This window comes from Clarias gariepinus, chromosome 20 (genome assembly GCF_024256425.1).
Source record: "Clarias gariepinus isolate MV-2021 ecotype Netherlands chromosome 20, CGAR_prim_01v2, whole genome shotgun sequence".
NCBI classification, from domain to species: domain Eukaryota; kingdom Metazoa; phylum Chordata; class Actinopteri; order Siluriformes; family Clariidae; genus Clarias; species Clarias gariepinus.
This window is the reverse complement of record NC_071119.1, coordinates 16,701,462-16,718,669: the sequence shown is the minus strand read 5'-3', so window position 1 is coordinate 16,718,669 and position 17,208 is coordinate 16,701,462. Positions and strand designations below refer to the sequence as shown.

Sequence of the window (17,208 nt, the reverse complement as noted above, 5' to 3'; positions counted from 1 at the left end):
CCTACTTTAACCCATGCTGGTAACCAACAGTTAGTGTAATTAATGTTTGTTAGAACAATTATAATGTGTTATAAATCATATAGTTTAACAAAGTGCTGTTATGCACTGTTATATCATCTCTTGTGGAATGTCTATCGTCCAATCAGTTGTTTATTTTATTTTAATAATGCATAATGTCTACTATATTGAGACACATACCCCTCCTTTCGATTTAGCTAAATCAGACCTCATACACTGACATAATAAAAGGAAATAAAAAAGTAGATGCATACCAGTTAAAGAACTGCAGATTCAAAGGGGACAAACTTTAGAGCATTTACTTTTACTGAAATTAAAAGTTGAGTCTGATGACTTTCTGACCTTCAACAAGTCATTGTTTGTTCTCAAGAAATTATTCAAAAATCTTTTTTTTTTTTGTTGCCCAAAATTAAAAGTACATACAGAAATATTTAAAAGAAGCAGCACACACACACACTGGTGTTACATAATAAAAGCACACACATTTTAATGAATGAAAAGGGTGGAGTTTTCAGTAAACATTTTGTCGGTGGCACTACTTACATTCAGATTTACTGCAATGATCAATTATAACCATAGAATCCCAGAGACGCAAAAAAAAAAAAAAAAGCAACAGAAGCACATTTGATAGTTAGCAAACATTTAAGAGCTCTTGCAGCATTTAAAAAAAAAAATCAATACAACAGAGACACTGCATTGTTCACAATACATGTTCAGGAGTATAGCTTAGGAAAATAGACGGTTTATGACAGGATCAATTTGAGATCTCAAAGTCTGGAGGGGCGATACGGAAAGCATGGAAAGTGCATTGGGACCATGCAACACACCTTCACGGATTAACAGTTCACCTCCATCTAACAGCCGCGCAGGTCAGTAAAGAAGAAGAAGTTGAAGAAGAAGCGCTATGAGAAAACAAGGCTTGAATGGGGTTCTAAAAAAAACGAGCGCATCCACAGCAGCAGAAAAATACAGGATGATGTTTGTCCGCCATTCACAAGAAATAAAGAAATGACATTTAGATAGCAGAGTGAACAATAGACACATTAAGTTACTCTTAAAAGATACCACTTTACTAAAGAGTACGACTCTTTAAATATCTAGCAAAAAGTCTAATGACGGTGGCCTGGGTGATCCTGACAGAGCAAGCAGTTAGTGAGGCATAACTCTATATACGGATTCTGTGTCTGTATTTTGCTCTTTTTTGTGTGTGTGTGTGTGTGTGTGTGAAATTAAAATATAGAGAAAAAAAAAATTATAACAACAACAACAAAGTTCAGAGGTACAATCTTTTCTGCTCGCAGTTGTGTTTAGGCCTCTCAACTCTCTGGCTCGCGAAACCGGAATGTGTTAGGCAGCCCTTTCTAGCTTATACAATAAATTCATAAATACCATACAGATTTTAACGAAAGTTTTAGATGTTTACTTTTATTTTCATTTTAAAAAAAAAAAAGATAAAATAAAAATGAAAGAAATGTTGTTTCGGTAACATTATTCCGCCACTCTTAGATTAGGAAGCCTTTAGATGTAAATAACTTAAAGGGAAAAAAAGCACACAGTATTAGATGTAATATACACATGGAAGACAACATATACAATATTAAAAGTTCCCCTAAATCAATACTGGCTCCTATTAAATGAGGCCTTTTTTATGTTTGGCCAATTACGAACTAGTTTTTTTTTAGTGTGCTATGAGGAGTTTTCAAAAAAATAAAAATAAAAAAATTAGAATTCCAATGAAGTCCATCAAATGTCATTCTGCTTTTTTCCAATAGCAACTTCCAAAGAAAAAAAAAAAAGTTAACTCTTTAACATATAAAAATACTATACCAAAAAAAGGAAAAAAAGAAATACAAATATATATTAGAATCTGTTAGGCATTTCTGTATAAAGAGAGGGCTAAATGAGTTAGGTTACATAAGAAGACAAAACGTCAAAGAAAGCAATGCAAAAAAAGCATTGGAATCGGGACACACATACAAAATAAAAGATTAATAACAATGTTTAGATATCAAATTGCGAGTCTTTCAAACATGCAAAAAAATTTGCACAAGTAATACTGCAGGCATCGAGAGGAGAAGATAAGATTTCTCCTGCTCACATTGAAGGAAAGGGAAACGCAAAAAGCATGCCGGGTGAGCGGTGCCGCGGGACACATGTCGGCTGACATGTATAGTGCGCAAGGTGGGAATAGCACTCAGCTGTACACTCAATACAGCGTTGTACTGTACTGTATATTGCGACAAATATAACGTAATCCTGCAAAAACTAAGGGACAGGCTCATTATTAAACAAACCTACCAGAACGTAAAAAAGGGAAGCAAATGGATATACCGCGGGCCTTAAGAATATTAATTACAGTCCTCAAGTGATCGATGGCGGGCGCCATCATCCGTTCCATTTAAAACTGTAACACATATGACAGTGCGAGAAACAATCTGACACAAAACAAGACAAGAAAAATTCTCATCCACATATAAACAGATCAAGGGCCCAAACCTTCCCAAGACATCCTGTGGAAGTTTTGAAATTGTTGCTAAACCCTCTCTACAAGTTAATGGCACCAGAAGCTCGTGCTTTCAATACCGTTAATGGGAGGCTAAGCACAGGGGAAGTACGTTAGGAGCACACGCGTTACTGTGCGTCCCACACATTATCTCTTGTCCTCTCCTCACTGGATGAGTTTTCTAGCTTCTCAGAGCTATTACTCACTTGTTAGCCCAACATGACGTGCCTGTAGCATTTTATCTAATGCTGTGTACTTCAATGCTCGGACATGACCCAGGACGGTTGGTTAGTCAGTATGCATCGTCTATAATATAGATTATGTTTGTGTGTGTGTGTGTGTGTGTGTGTATATAGATGTAGAGGTACTTTATATTAAAGAAAAAAAAAAGTTCAGTGTTATTGACAGTGATGAGACTTTGCGTCACTGGTGTTACCGAGACACTCATTTTACAAAGTAGACAGCCCCTGTGCTGCACGTGCAGAAAAATAAGCCTTGTTTCTTCGTCCACTGCTCCTAAGAAAGCCTTTACCTCTCTGCTAGTTGCTCTGAGGCTGGCTGAGGGCCTAGCGAATGGATGGAAAGAAGGAATCAAATGGAATTCGTGCGACACTTCATGACTTCTCAGCCACCGTTTTTTTTTTTTTTTTGTTGTTGTTGTTGTTTGATTTTCTGACAAAATTTCACAGATACAACATACTTTTTTTTGTGTTGGTTTTCATGTTGGATTTTTTTTTTTTTTTTTGGCTCTGTATTACGCCGTACACCCTTTGGGAGTTCACGGAGGGAGAAAAAAAGTCCTCTATTTTACAAACGTTGTTGTCCATAATATATAGTTTTATCATATATTTCTCTATACTCTCTGACTCGTGCCATCTCTCTCTCTCTCTCTCTCTCTCTCTCGCTTTCTTTCTCTCTCCTTCTCTCTCTTTTTCTTTCTGCCTTCCTTCTCTGCACTACATGCAGCCCACACAGCCGCACTTGATGCTCTTCTCCACCTCTTCGCTGAACGAGGTGCCATCGCTGCACTCAAACGTGTATTTGCGGCGCTTGGTCCTCTGGCTGGCACAGCAGGCTCCTGGCTGGCACGCTCCACTGCATTCCACCCACGAGAGCATGCGCGTCGTCTGGCAGATTGCATAGCCGCGCTGGACCTGGTAGAAGTCCCGCACTGCCTCACCACGGCACTCAGACTCTAAACACAAGCGGACATGCGTGTGAATAGAACAGATATGTAGATAGATAAAAAAAATAGATATATGTGTTAATACAGTACATAGAATTACACAACATTACACACAATGGCATTTAATTACTTTATTTCTAATAAATTAGTTAGTCATCTGCCTCTTTCACTATCCATCAGTACACTTTGCTTAAACAGATCAGCAATCAAAACAGCCTCCAATGCTTTCATGCTACGCCATTGCCATCTCATAAATCACGATCCATCTGAACCAATGTTTTAAATTATTTATATAACTCAGGACTACTGTGTTGTATAGCCCTGTTGCATTCTAGAACTTGAGAAGTCTGAGGTTTTCTTCACTACCTCTTACAGTTGGTCCCAGCCAACTATATTTTATATAGTGTATGATATAGGATTTAGGATTCCCCCTGCCCTGACAATAGGAATCATTTCATTATAGAACGTGATGTGTGGCGATGACTACTGTGACTAATACTGTGAGTATTCAGGCACTTGTTCCATTTCTCACCTTGATCACACAACTCTCCAGTGTATCCGCTGTCACAGTGGCAGTACGCATCACCCGTGTCGGAAATCTGACACCGGCCATGCTTGCACTGTAACCTTCTGCACGGGTTGAAGAGTTCTCCCTGCTGGTTACACAGAGCACCGCGGTAACCTTCTTGGCATTCACAGCGGTAGGACTGCATGTCCAGCGGGATGCATTTTCCGTGCACACACCTGTAGGGAGATGAAAAGTCGTCAGTGAGAAGCAGTGGTTTAATAAATATACTGTATGTAATTGCAATACAACAATGGTTGGTGCTTTAGGCTGCGTGTTAAATGCACCATTGTGGCTTTTGGCAAGGGCAAGAGATATGACATTGTAGAAAATTCCAGCTCGTTAGAAAGCTGGAGTTAAAGTGTATGGTTATGTTGAATGTCCCTAGAGTGGAAAGGGTTAAGAGAACTATGGTGAATTGGTGGAACCATAGCCATCAGTAGCCAAGCCAAGAGTCGGCTAGAGTTTATTTTACTGATCATTATGCAACGTACATACAGTTTACATAGATTTCATTCTCTAATGAGAAAACCAGTGTGAGTCGCAAGTTTTAAGGAAAAATCTCCCTGAGACATTTCTTCAGAGGGCTTCAAAAATAGCATGAAATAAAATATAAAATGTGTTAAAGGATGTTCTGTATGAGCACAGTGTGAACAGTCCAATAATAAGCCCAGGACTATCTTCATGGTTACAGCAGCAGGTCTTAGGTACAAGTATGTTGTATACAGATGAGATTATCTTCCAGGGCAAGAGCCCGAGACTTAAACATAATCTTGATTTTGGGGGAATGAAAATCTTCTAACCAGAGCCATGAAAGTCTTAGAAACACAATAACATTGTATAACTCCTAATAAACAAAAGTGTATGTTTTTTTTCCCTTACTTGTTGCCCTGGCATGGGTTGGAACTGGACTGATCGCAGTTTTGGCCGCTCCACCCTGGTTGACAATGGCAAACAGGCCCAAGAGCGGCATCTGGTTCACAGATTCCATGAAGACAGTAAATCTTTTGACATGGCTCACAACCGGGCACCACGCCAGGCTTCATCTGGGTCTTGGTGAAGTCTTGCAGCTCGTTGTTGATGTAGAGGTTCTGGATGCATCCATGAAAACTAGAACCATTCTGAATGTGCCAGGCCCGTGGCGCAATGGACGAGTGGACATCAACGGGCATGCCTGGCGATCGACAGGGAAGGAATGGGAGAACATGGTTAAGAGACAGTCTAGAAGAAGTAGGGTGGAAATATTACACAGAGATGGAGCATGGCAAAGGGGGAGGGGTATTTTAAAGAGCCGTGTTCCACACCTGAACTTTTGCCAATTAAATTCTTATAACATAATTTATACGCACACCCTGGATTTATGTAATCATAATGTAAAGTTATATAACATTGCAATATTTGTGATTAGAAAATATTATAGACAGAAACGGTGTAATGCAGTATAACATAGGCTCTCTAACATACAACATCTATTAATTCTGCACCACTTATCCTGTTGCGGGGTCCCAGACTACAGCAAAGTGCATTCGCTTTTCTATAAAATAAATATAGGCTATAAGTGTGTGCTTTAAAATCGGATTAGGTGATGTGGGACTCGGCATCTTTACAGCAGTTCAAAGAAAAGGGGGGGGGGGCTGTGTAAAATCATTCCTACAGCATAGGCAAGCAAAAGTAGACAGCGAAGCACAAAATAATGCACATATAGAAACACATGTAACCACCCTTGAGATCTGAGAGCATTTTTTCATCACATTGCAATTAGGATCCATTTCCCTCCATACTTTACTATAATCTTATGATCTCAAGAGTTGCCATGAGAGTCATAAATGGCTCCAAACAACAACAATAAAAAACAAACACACAAATAAACACCATGCACACACCACTTTTTCATTTTGGAAAGTGTAGACTGTATCTGATAGGGACTTGAACAACTGCTGTCTCGTGAGCTAGTCAAGACTGCACATTCATATAACCACGTCAAACCAGTTATATGGGTATTTTTATTTTTAGGTTTAAAGGGAAGTGGGCCATAGCAAACACAGTCTAGGAAAATGGTAAGAGGGGGGTTTTTAGGGTAGGGATGATTAACAGTAGTGTTAATTGCGAGTGCCTGCAGTGGAGCGAGGTATCTGCGCTGGACCCCTACCCCCCACATATAGCGGAGCGTCTCCATTGAGGGGCCTCACTGTTCCGACGCTGCCCATGGTGGTGGGCACGCCGCCGTCGATCGATAGGTTCACCATCTGGTCAAAGGTCACCAATTCCACCGTGTGGAACTGACCATCGTTAATGGTCTCTGTGCTGGAGATGAAAAGCAAAATAAGAGATTGAGAAAAGGCAGAAGCAACATTAAAGCCTTGATATTTTTGGCTTTTCATGTTACATAAGACAGCTTGACTCATAAGACTGATTCACTCATTGATGTTTTTTTTTTTCTTTTTTAGTAATCAGTTGCTGAATGAATCAGAGAATGCAATAAATTTTTTATATAATCTTAAAAAATACATATAACTTTCTGGTCTTTGGCATATTATTTCCCTGAATAATAATTACACCTTTATTGTGTATTGGAAGTACAGTATAATTATAATTTAGATACAATTGTGTGACAAATTAAAGGGAGAAAATATAAGTAGTTACATTTTAAAGCTCTCAATGAGCTGCTTGTCTTTTAGAAAAACAGCAACAAAAAAAAGACAAATACTGTAAATAAAAAAAATATTTCATATTAAAACCCTGTGTTCAACAAGTATATCTTCGGAATCTTCTGACATACCTGTAAATAGCATGGCTTGGTTGGCTACCAGGGTCATAGCTGACCTTGACATGACCTTGGAAGAGTTCCACTGCGATATGGTCATTGTCTCCATTATACAGTAGGATGCCATTGTCTTCTGCAGTGGACACCTTCAGGATATACAAACAACATTAGGATGTGACAAAGCAGATTTCCATTTGGTTTTATGTTTTAGGGATTTACAATAATTACTTGCATATTGTTGAATGCATTATGGATTTATGTTCATCATATTAATGCGAGCAAAATAATCATACTCATTATAATTATACAAAAAAGGTAGATAAAAAGAGTCATGTGACCATATTTTCAAAGGATTTCAAGACATGTTCATGAAGGGTTATCTTCTTTATTGCTAATGCTACCTAGCCAGCTAAAATGAGTGAAAACCTAACATGAATTCTGCAAAGATTCAAAGTCATCGTTAAAAATGTTCATAATCTTCACTGCTAATGCAACACAACTAGGGTTTTACTAAGATTCATACACGTTTGTAATTCTTAATTGCTAATGCTACCTACTGTAGCTGGCTAACATGTGGTATAAACTACCAGGTTATGGAAATCCTTTCATGGATTAAGCCTGGTGACAAACTTTGGTTTGGTTGTAGGGTGTGTGTTCGAGTCCATATCCTTATCGTATCGTATGTGAAACAGTGTTATTTTACTATGGTAAGAAGTTGTGGAAACCATCGTGACAGACAAACATGCAGTCAAGTTACCAGACCAACATTACCTGCAAGGTGATGTTGGCCTGAGGCCAGTTCTTCAAGTCGCTCAGCAGCAAATATGAGTCCCGGTCAACAAAATTAACACTGACCAGCTTCTCACAGCGTGGCCCGCCAAAGCCGGGCAGACACTGGCACAGAGCTCGGCCCGCCCGCTCCATACAGGGTGCGTCGTTTTGGCAATCAGCCAACTCACAGGGGGAACGTGGTGCCGGCGGCACCTCGCACAGCTGCCCACTACAAATTGGAAAATGAATTCAGCTCTTCAATTTAGAAGCTCTATTTTAATATAGTGTAGACATTTCCTGTCATTATAACCACTCAAATCATTTACAGGAATATTAGAATTTGGAGTAGTGATACATGTATGGGTTTCCTTTTGGTGGTAACAGATGCCTGATACTGAAAGGAATATTACATTAGTGTTAATTATTAATTAACTGGGGCATTATGGAAAATTTCTTATTTAGCTGTTTGAAAAAACCTGAAAAGCTTGTGCATGCTCATGAACTTAGACTACAAGAATTATTCTGTATAACATTAAGTAGGTGTTTTTTAATGAAATATATTGAGTAGGGAGTTAACTTGGATTAAAAAGGGGTTGCAGCCTCAATGAGTGGGTTTTTGTTTCGCTTATAGACCTTTAGCAGACACATGACTACCATGGCATTAATCACAACAGTGAATGGTCATTAACTAATAGTGTGTATTATAATAATAATAATAATAATAATAATAATAATAATGTAAGGCAGACTAAGACTGACCTGTAGCCTCGGGGGCAAGCGCAGGAGTAACCGTTGATCTCATCCACACACTCTGCATTGTTCTGGCACTTGTGTTCCTGACAGTCATCATAGTCTACACTGCAGTCATCTCCCACATACCCAGGAGTACACACACACCTATTGCAAAGACAAACAAAGCATTTAGCAATGAAAAATACTATAGAGAAAATAAATTCCATATGGTGAAAATGGTCTTTTATACTATTAATAGCATAATTTATTTGCTATTTACATTTATGCAGGTTGGTGACAAATTTAAAAAATATAAAGTATATATGAATGGGGAATGCTGAGTGCAGATGCTTCTAAACAGGTTTACTGCATTAATTGCTTCTAATTAAGCAATTAATATCCAACATGCACAAATATGTCGCCAGTTAAATATTCACAGTTGGCTGTGTAATATAACTTTAATAATAGGCATCTGTTTCAGTAAATTCAGTACTTCGGGCCAGCTGCTGTGATTAGACAGGTTGATTGGTGCTTGCAGGGGTTGCGTTCAGGAGCACACACATCTTCTAGCTCTTCGCACATGTCTCCTACACACATACACACACCACACACACAAAAAGAAAGTTATGGTAAGACCACACACAATCTCTTTGAACAGTCTGTTTCTAATACCTTTTATTGCACCCTTTCTTTATTCCTATGCCAAAATTTCCACATCTGCCAGGGATAGATATTTTAACAAATCCTTTTAACCTTTTTGATTTCCATCCAGATTTTGCTGTCGATTTGGGTCACATTCAAAAAAAAAAAAAACATCTGACAAGGATAAACATTTTTTTGGGCCTAATTTTAAATATATCCATGAATCTAGCATTTAAAACCTTGAATGTATCCGTATTTAAGCTGTTAAATAAAAGTTAGATTATTTACTTTAAATTTTAATAATAGACAAATTTTCATGCATTAAAATCATTGAGATAAACACACCAGAAATGATGAACAATTAAATAAGATAATTCCATTTCATTTTCCCTTTTTTTTGGTTTTGAGTTTTGAGAGATTTTGACAAGCAAGATTACAAACTAATCGAGAATATTTTATTCATGTTTTCTAGGTCAAATACCAAACATTATTTTTGTTTAAATTAGTGTAATGATATACACTGTATATTGTATATATTTTCCCCCAACTCCACCGACCACAGTTTTGTCGCAAATAGATATTTAAGTTTATAGCTTGGTATCAGTAATACTCCACCATAGGTTGAGTTTTATAAAATAAAAAAAAATTTAACTTTGTGGTGAGACATGGCGATGTAATAGCAGCAAATTAGTAGGAAACAGTTTTGAGTTTTGCACACAAAATCTTTTTTAATCTAAAGATTGTTGAAGATCATGAGAAACATTATAAACAATGCAAATCGATATTAAATGTGGTCCTGTAAGGGTTATTCCATTACATCATTACATGACACGACAGTTCCCATGCAAATCTTGTGGGACTTTCTTCTTTTTTTTTTTCTTCTTTTTGTGGGAAGTCTTTTTATTTCTCTGCTTATTATTATTATTATTTTTATTACCACAAGTGTATTATGACTCAAATGATTTAAAATGAATGCTAGTATTAGCAGCAAGGGGTAAAAAGAGATGTAGTGATTGGCAAGTGAAACAAAAGGCTGTGCTAAAAGCTAACTCCTCACAGTGCTTACACTACAGGTTTCCTCACAGCTTTGTTAAGTATATAATACTGTGGTGGCACAACATCCAAACTACAAAATGACCTAGACTATTTATGGCCATTAAGTGGCATAAAAACCTGTTATTTACAGTAGAATTGCTGGAGCGACTGCAACACCAGTAACAGTTTCATTCACTGATCATGTGACAGGAAGAAGCAATGCGATTGGCTGGTGCCAACATGTTAACTATTGCTAAAAATATGTAGCTGCTATTGACATCGTTTGCTTAAAATATAAATGTTTAACACTTATACAATAAAGTTTTACAGTTAAAACTGAACATTTTGTTTAGGATAACCATGTTTGTCAGAGAAAAGTCATAAAAAGACATAAAAAGGAGGAGTAAACTAATTAAAAGACTAATCTTTTTCCTTAGTATTGTACAATCCTGAATCCATAATTTTAGGACCTCAGAATAAATCCCTTGTAAATATTTTAATATCAGATTAAGGGTTTAATTTATTATTTATTTGGTCATATTTAAAATTAAATGGTGTCCAAAAAAAAAAAAAAAACACACTTTTATCTGAATCTAGTTCAGGATATTTGGGAATTATAAATGAGTACCTGTATAATAAGGTGAACATAAGCATGTGTAGTTGTTCACACCATCTTTACACGTCGCTCCATTCTCACAGTCGTTGTCCTCACAGTCGTCAATGTTGATTTCACATCTTTGCCCGTCGAATCCCAAAGGACATGAACAACTGACAGAGGAAACAATAATTAGTGATTGAAGCTACACTTGCGAAATGTCTGTACTTTTTTGGCGGCAGTGTGGGCTGCTAGATCTGATGTGAGTAATGTTTCTTATTCATTTCTCACAATTTTTTTCCATGCTTTATCTTTCAGCGATAAGAAAAATACACATACATATAACTATCTTCCTCTTCGGTCACTTGGCACGTTCCACCATTAGAGCACGGGTTACTGATGCAGGCGTTTAGGGCAGTCTCACAGTTCTTTCCCTATGAAATCATATAAATAAGCTTTTACGGGAAAAATTCTGACTCAGATAAGACAAAAAAAATCGATGGGGTGTAAATGGAGGTCACGTTAAATGTTAGCATAATTCATTTTGCTGATAATACAAGGGGTGTTCAAGTCAACCCAGGACTTGTGATGAAATTTCATTGCATAGAAGACTCTTAGCTGCAGTAAAAAATTGTAATCTGTAGTGCAAATTCTTTGAAGAAGCCCATACGTCCTTGAACGACAATAACAAGGGTAACGATAGCAGGGGACTATGAAAGGGAAATAAAGATAATGTTTACTCTCATAACGGTGTTCTGTTATTCTGCACAATCATAAGTCCCAGTTTCACTTGAACGCCCCTTGTACTGTATAACTACATTATCTGTGCCTCTTACCTTAAAGCCTTCTACACATGTACACTTATACAGTTCTGTTGAATCGATCTGGCATGTGCCATGGTTCATGCAGGGATTGGATAGGCACGGGTTACACTTAGACAAGACAGATGTTTCAATTTCACCTGCAAAAAAAAAACATTATTAAATTACCTCATTAGTGGTAGTGTAGTATTTAAAGGTATCTTCCAAGATCAAAGTATAAACCCAAATTTGTTGACTTAATATTATAGATGGGGATGTACAAATCTGTCCAAAATTCCTGTTGCAAATTCCACCACCAGAGGTCGCAGTCACCCACATATTGATTACTAGTCATGTTAACAAACTTAAGGTTTTAACCTTTGTCTTTATGTGTCCAGTACCAGGACGATATTCTAACTTCTGCCTCTAGGCTGCAAGGCTGATCTTGGATTTCTTACTGTCCTTTAAGTGCTGGCACTGGAGACTCCTTCCATAAATGTGAACTAAACATTTCCTGCTTTTCCTGCAATATGAATATCAACATGTGTTTTTCTATCTTCTTTCATATTCTTAGTCTAAGATCATATGAAGTACCTGGTATACAAGTCCTTCCTACTTGATACAGTAGGACTTCACAGTTTCTTGAAAAAGAACATTTCATAGTGGTTCCCAGGAAATTATGTCCCAAAACATGTCCTAAACTTCTACTTAACAGCTAGACTGAGTTGTTAAATAATGTTGCATGGTTTAAGGGACAGAGCATTAAGATGAAGCATACCATGGCACTCAAACTTTTTGGCTGGCATGGTGAGGAGAAGCTTTCCCTCCATTTCAGGTGGCCCAGAACAGCGAGCAATGCCCGGCTCCTTATAACCCGTCTTCACCCAGTCTGAAAGCCAGCGCAAGCGGCAGTCACAGTACAGTGGGTTCGCACCAATGGCTCTGTAAAAAAAAAGGCACCTTTCATGTAAAAATGACTTTCTAAGAATGCAAATTTCCTGTTTTTGGCTCTCATACATATAGTCCCTGTTTTAGAGAAATGTTTTTGTTTGTTAAGCCACACAGTGACCTATGAATCATCCATGCATAAAAAAAAATCATTTATCATACGGCATGAACCAGTGAGAAACAGGTGCAGATGATGACAGATGATGATTCGTTATGCACTGAACCAGCAGCTGCCTGATTTTTATTTCATCTCATGCATGAATCAAAAGTGTTAAAATGATGCCAGATTGAATATGTGCATTTTTATGGAATTCAGTAGATGGCGATCTAGACCTGTTCATGATACTGAATTAGCGGGATTTATACTGTATGAGATCTGCACCTCACTCACTCAAATTTCACATGTAATTTCTTCTTCAATATTCACTTATAATAAGTTAACAAAAAAGTAGCATAGTGGCATAAAATTTAATATTAATGTGCATAATAAATTCCTGTGGAAAAAAATGCCAATGTATGATTATTATTATTATTACTACTACTACTACTAATAATAATAATACATAAAAATGCTAAATTTTTGGCTACACAGGCATACATGCAGCTGCACGGCCACACGCAGACAGACAATACAGACTACACTGTCAAAATGAACAAAAACACATGCTAGCAGTGTGTGGGAGTTGTCGCAGGGTGGACACACCGTGGCCCGAGCTGTGTACAGAAGCCGCAGACCACAGAATGCCTACACCATGTGAAGCGGGCTGTGATCAACTGACAGTTACAGTGCTCTGTGTGTGTGTGTGTGTGTTTTGTTATTTTAACACAAAGCAGTCCAACTAAAGGCTATACCTCATGTGAAAGCTTTGCTTAACTTGCGTGTGTGTGTATATATGTGTGTGTTTGAACTGTAGCAATACTCACAAGTGAGACAGAGAAACAGCGTCACTGAAGATCCCATCAGGAAACTCAGAGATGTCATTCCCGTGCAGGGACCTGAGAGAATGAAAATGCCAGATCTCTCCTGTTAAGCATTTACTATTATTTTTATTATATATTTTTTTTTTTAACTAGTCACATAAATCTTTTATTTCATATACAGTACATGTTAGTCTATACAGTATGTGTGTGTACTGTATAGTGAATGTTTTTGTATATTATAATGTATATGCAGTATAGTGTATATCCTTATCTCAAATTCTCCAGCATGCTCAGTAAAACCTAACAGCTGTTTGACTTATAGTACAGTGCAAAAGTGGTCATATGCTTCTGAAAAATGTTTATACATAAAAGAAACTGTATATTTTATTACCAAGTTAAAAGTAATAAAACACAGTTGATTTTTGGTGTAAAACCACTTTGCTTGAAAATAATCAGTAGTGTCAGATTTAAATTTGTGCAGTTTTACAGTAGAAGTAAAACGGCTGTTAGGTTTTACTGAGTGTGCTGGAGAATATGCTGAAGAAGTTCTTCTGATAACTTTTTCCACACTTGCTCATTTCTTTTTTCATGTAAAACCCAGGAGCCTGTCTTTACGGGCATGCGAATATGGTTTTAAAGATAATAATGCAGACATTATAGGGATACTTGACTGAAGCCTGGATGGCCAACTGCATGCTCTCATTCATACCATCCAATTTAGTGTTGCTAATCCTACCATGTTTTTTCATGGTGTGAGTCAACTAGAGAGCCAAGACGAAACCAATGCAGGCACAGAGGGGACATGCAGAATGCTACACTAACGGTAACTCGAGCTTAGGAATGAACTGGTGATCCAGGAGCTGTGAAGTAGCAACACATGCCACCTACCCAGCGATCCCCCCCTCCCCCCCTCTAAATGTCCTATCATTTTTGACCACTGAAAGACGGCTAAAAGAATTAAAATGAACCAATAATTTTATATCGTACGTTATTTAATTACAGTATTTCCTGCCTGATTATCCCGTTTCACTATTCAGGTTAAGTAGTGGGTTTTTTTTTTTCTTTTTTTAAGAAGTTTGAGTGAGTAAAATGTCTTCTGCTTCTTCAGCCTTGAGGTTTATACTGATAGTCTCAAGTTCATGGAGTAAATAATGCAAAGAATTGCACTTTTCCCTTTTAGACCAGCTCTTTATGTTGATATTCCTCATTTTGTCTGTACATATAACTTTTCCCAGTGTTCAAATCAGGAGGCATAGTTACCGAAAGCTTAGATTGAACCCACAGCCTTGCCCTTTTTTTTGCATGTTTGTTTTTCTTTTCCCTCTGTTACTTTTTTGACACCTGTCGCTGGTGCCACGGCGGAAATTGGAACTATATTTTGGAGCTGCGGTATTGGCACAAGCTTGTATGGAATTTAGTGGTGCTGGGTATTGGGTTACGATGGATGGACCACACTTGCCTGGCTGGAGTGAGAGTGAGCACGAGGGTGAGAGTGAGAGCGAGAGTTCCTCGTCTCTCAGCAGGGCGATTAGGTGACAAGACGATTGAGGGCTTAATGGTTGTAAAACAATATCGGGGTCTTAATTCATCAAGTCATTAACATGAGCTGCTGAAAAAGACTTATGACTCGACCATCCTTGCCTGGAACTCATTCATCTCTAAACTTTTTTTTTCGGTATATTTTCACTGCCTCACATCAACGTCTCATTTCTTTCTCAGGATCGGCTGTAAACCTTATCTTCTTTTCACCGAAAGGCCAATTAACAGCCTGTTAATACCAAATCAAAGCCAGATTCAAGCCAGATCCAAGAGTCTGCACGCCTGCACAATTATTTCTGCAATTATTTTCCAATTCCAGTAAAAACAAGTTCAAGGTGACGCTTTATGATCGTTTTAGCGCCTAGGTGCCGTTTTTGTGACGGCTACCTCAGACTTTCATGCCTGCCGGCTTTGAACCCCTTTGAGTCTTTAAGCGGACTGTTAACCAGCTATGTCGCCATGCGGTATTTAAGCAAAACGGCGGGGGAGGGGGAAAAAAAGGTGTCAATTCATATTTTATGTAAAGTCTTTGAAGGTCTGACTAGCAATAAAGAGATCAAAAGTTCCACCGTAACCGTGATTGCGTCTGCTAGGGCTGAACGGGTGATTGAGACAATAGGGTGGTCCAGACCATGGCGGCTGGGAGGGGAGGGCACAGTTTTAAGAGATCTTTGTATGGATGTGCTGCAAATGAGGCCGGCATTAAGGAACAGCAGACAGGCCAAACACTGATGCAGATTTATGAACATCAAAGAAACCGGGGCACGGCAGAAAAAGATCCTATTTGCTAATGATCATCGGATTTTGGCATCATTTAGATGTTAAAGGGGGGTTGGTGTTCATGGCTTTGTTACAGCCCATAAAAACGCATGTCTGGAGGGCCACATGTCACAAATCTGCTGCTAACGTGACCTCAACCCCCCCCCCCCTCCTTTTCCCACCATACGCACACACATAAGTGTCAGGAGCTGAGATATAAAGACTCTGGAAAACGTGCCCCGCTAGCTACACACACACAGTTCCATCTGTCAAAGTGCCCTCGCTTTCTCCCAGTCCCCACACACAGATGGCTTTTTGCTTTTTCCTCTCTTGAATAAAGGGGGTCTTCAAAACACACTTTGGCAACATTCGCTGCTCGGTTTCCTCTCTATAACTCTTGGGTCTGCTTGAAGTGCATATAAGATCATATGCAGGACACCTTCTAAAGGTGGAAATCATGCCCGTGGCAGTCAAAAAAGTGGGCCATGGCTGTGTCTCCTGGCACCGTGTCACACACATCAGTAGGAATACTGATCTAGGATCATGTCAGGCAGTGTAACTGTACCCAGTGGGCTATAAAAGGAAAATAAAAAGGATCCCACATCTGCATTTTTACTTTGCAAATGTCTTAGAATACAGACTGTGATATAAGTTAAAACATCTTTATTGGTTCTGCCACTTTCCTCATCCTGAATGGTCAGAATTAATCTGATGTAATATCCTATGTGTGTGTGTGAGTGTGTGTGTGTGGGTGTGTGTGTGTACATATAGTGTATAGACATTTTAGGCACTTATTAGGACCTCTGTATCATAGTAGATTTGCACCTGGAAATGCATTAAAGCTAATCATTCAAAGTTTGCATGAGAGGGGAAAAAAAGGAGACCTACAGCAGACGGAGAGAACGAAGACCTGCGAAAGCAAGTGTCGGAATGCAGCGAAGTGCATTGTAACTCAGGATCCTGTTCAGATAGAAAAGACAGCATCAGATTAGCCTGGATCTGTAATAATCCTAGTACAAGAAAGTCTCAAAGATTAAAACTTGACACAAATTGTCTTTTTAAGCAATAAAGCGATGGCTTGTGGATGGTGAAAACGTACAAGGTGGTGAGCTGACTCATGTTTGCAAAGGAGGAGTTTGTCAAAGTGTTGATTTTGTTGTTGCTCAGATCACTAAAAGAAACACACACAAGACCACAACACATTTCACTTCACCGTTAGTCTCAAATATCACCCACTTATGATTTTTTTTTTAAATGACAGACGAGTGGACGAAGCATGCGAAACACTTACACCAGTTGCAGATACTTGAAGGTGGAGAGCTCTTTTGGCACGGCGCTAAACTGGTTGCCGTCCAGGTACCTGCGGAGAAAGGCAGTCACGGTTAAATGCTACTTCTCTTCCCATATCGTCAGTGAGAAAATATCTCTCT

At 38.4% G+C, this 17,208-nt stretch overlaps 1 protein-coding gene across 4 annotated transcripts in view; it reads right to left on the bottom strand.

Moving 5' to 3' along the window:
• Positions 1-475: 475 nt before the first annotated feature.
• slit1a (slit homolog 1a (Drosophila)) overlaps positions 476-17,208 on the bottom strand; it is an 87,461-nt gene continuing 70,728 nt past the window's right edge. For 2 of the 4 annotated variants that reach the window (XM_053479996.1, XM_053479997.1), the window contains 16 exons: positions 17,070-17,138; positions 16,878-16,949; positions 16,667-16,738; positions 13,484-13,555; positions 12,390-12,553; positions 11,648-11,772; positions 11,151-11,245; positions 10,845-10,984; positions 9,033-9,126; positions 8,567-8,704; positions 7,808-8,036; positions 7,052-7,182; positions 6,386-6,576; positions 5,155-5,446; positions 4,240-4,451; positions 476-3,716 (listed from right to left, as the gene is read on the bottom strand). In XM_053479996.1, the coding sequence (XP_053335971.1) occupies positions 3,478-3,716; positions 4,240-4,451; positions 5,155-5,446; positions 6,386-6,576; positions 7,052-7,182; positions 7,808-8,036; positions 8,567-8,704; positions 9,033-9,126; positions 10,845-10,984; positions 11,151-11,245; positions 11,648-11,772; positions 12,390-12,553; positions 13,484-13,555; positions 16,667-16,738; positions 16,878-16,949; positions 17,070-17,138 (2,335 nt within the window). In that variant the 3' untranslated portion in view covers positions 476-3,477. The remainder of the gene's footprint in view (positions 3,717-4,239; positions 4,452-5,154; positions 5,447-6,385; positions 6,577-7,051; positions 7,183-7,807; positions 8,037-8,566; positions 8,705-9,032; positions 9,127-10,844; positions 10,985-11,150; positions 11,246-11,647; positions 11,773-12,389; positions 12,554-13,483; positions 13,556-16,666; positions 16,739-16,877; positions 16,950-17,069; positions 17,139-17,208) is intronic. The other 2 variants (XM_053479998.1, XM_053479999.1) reach the window with 1 other exon arrangement.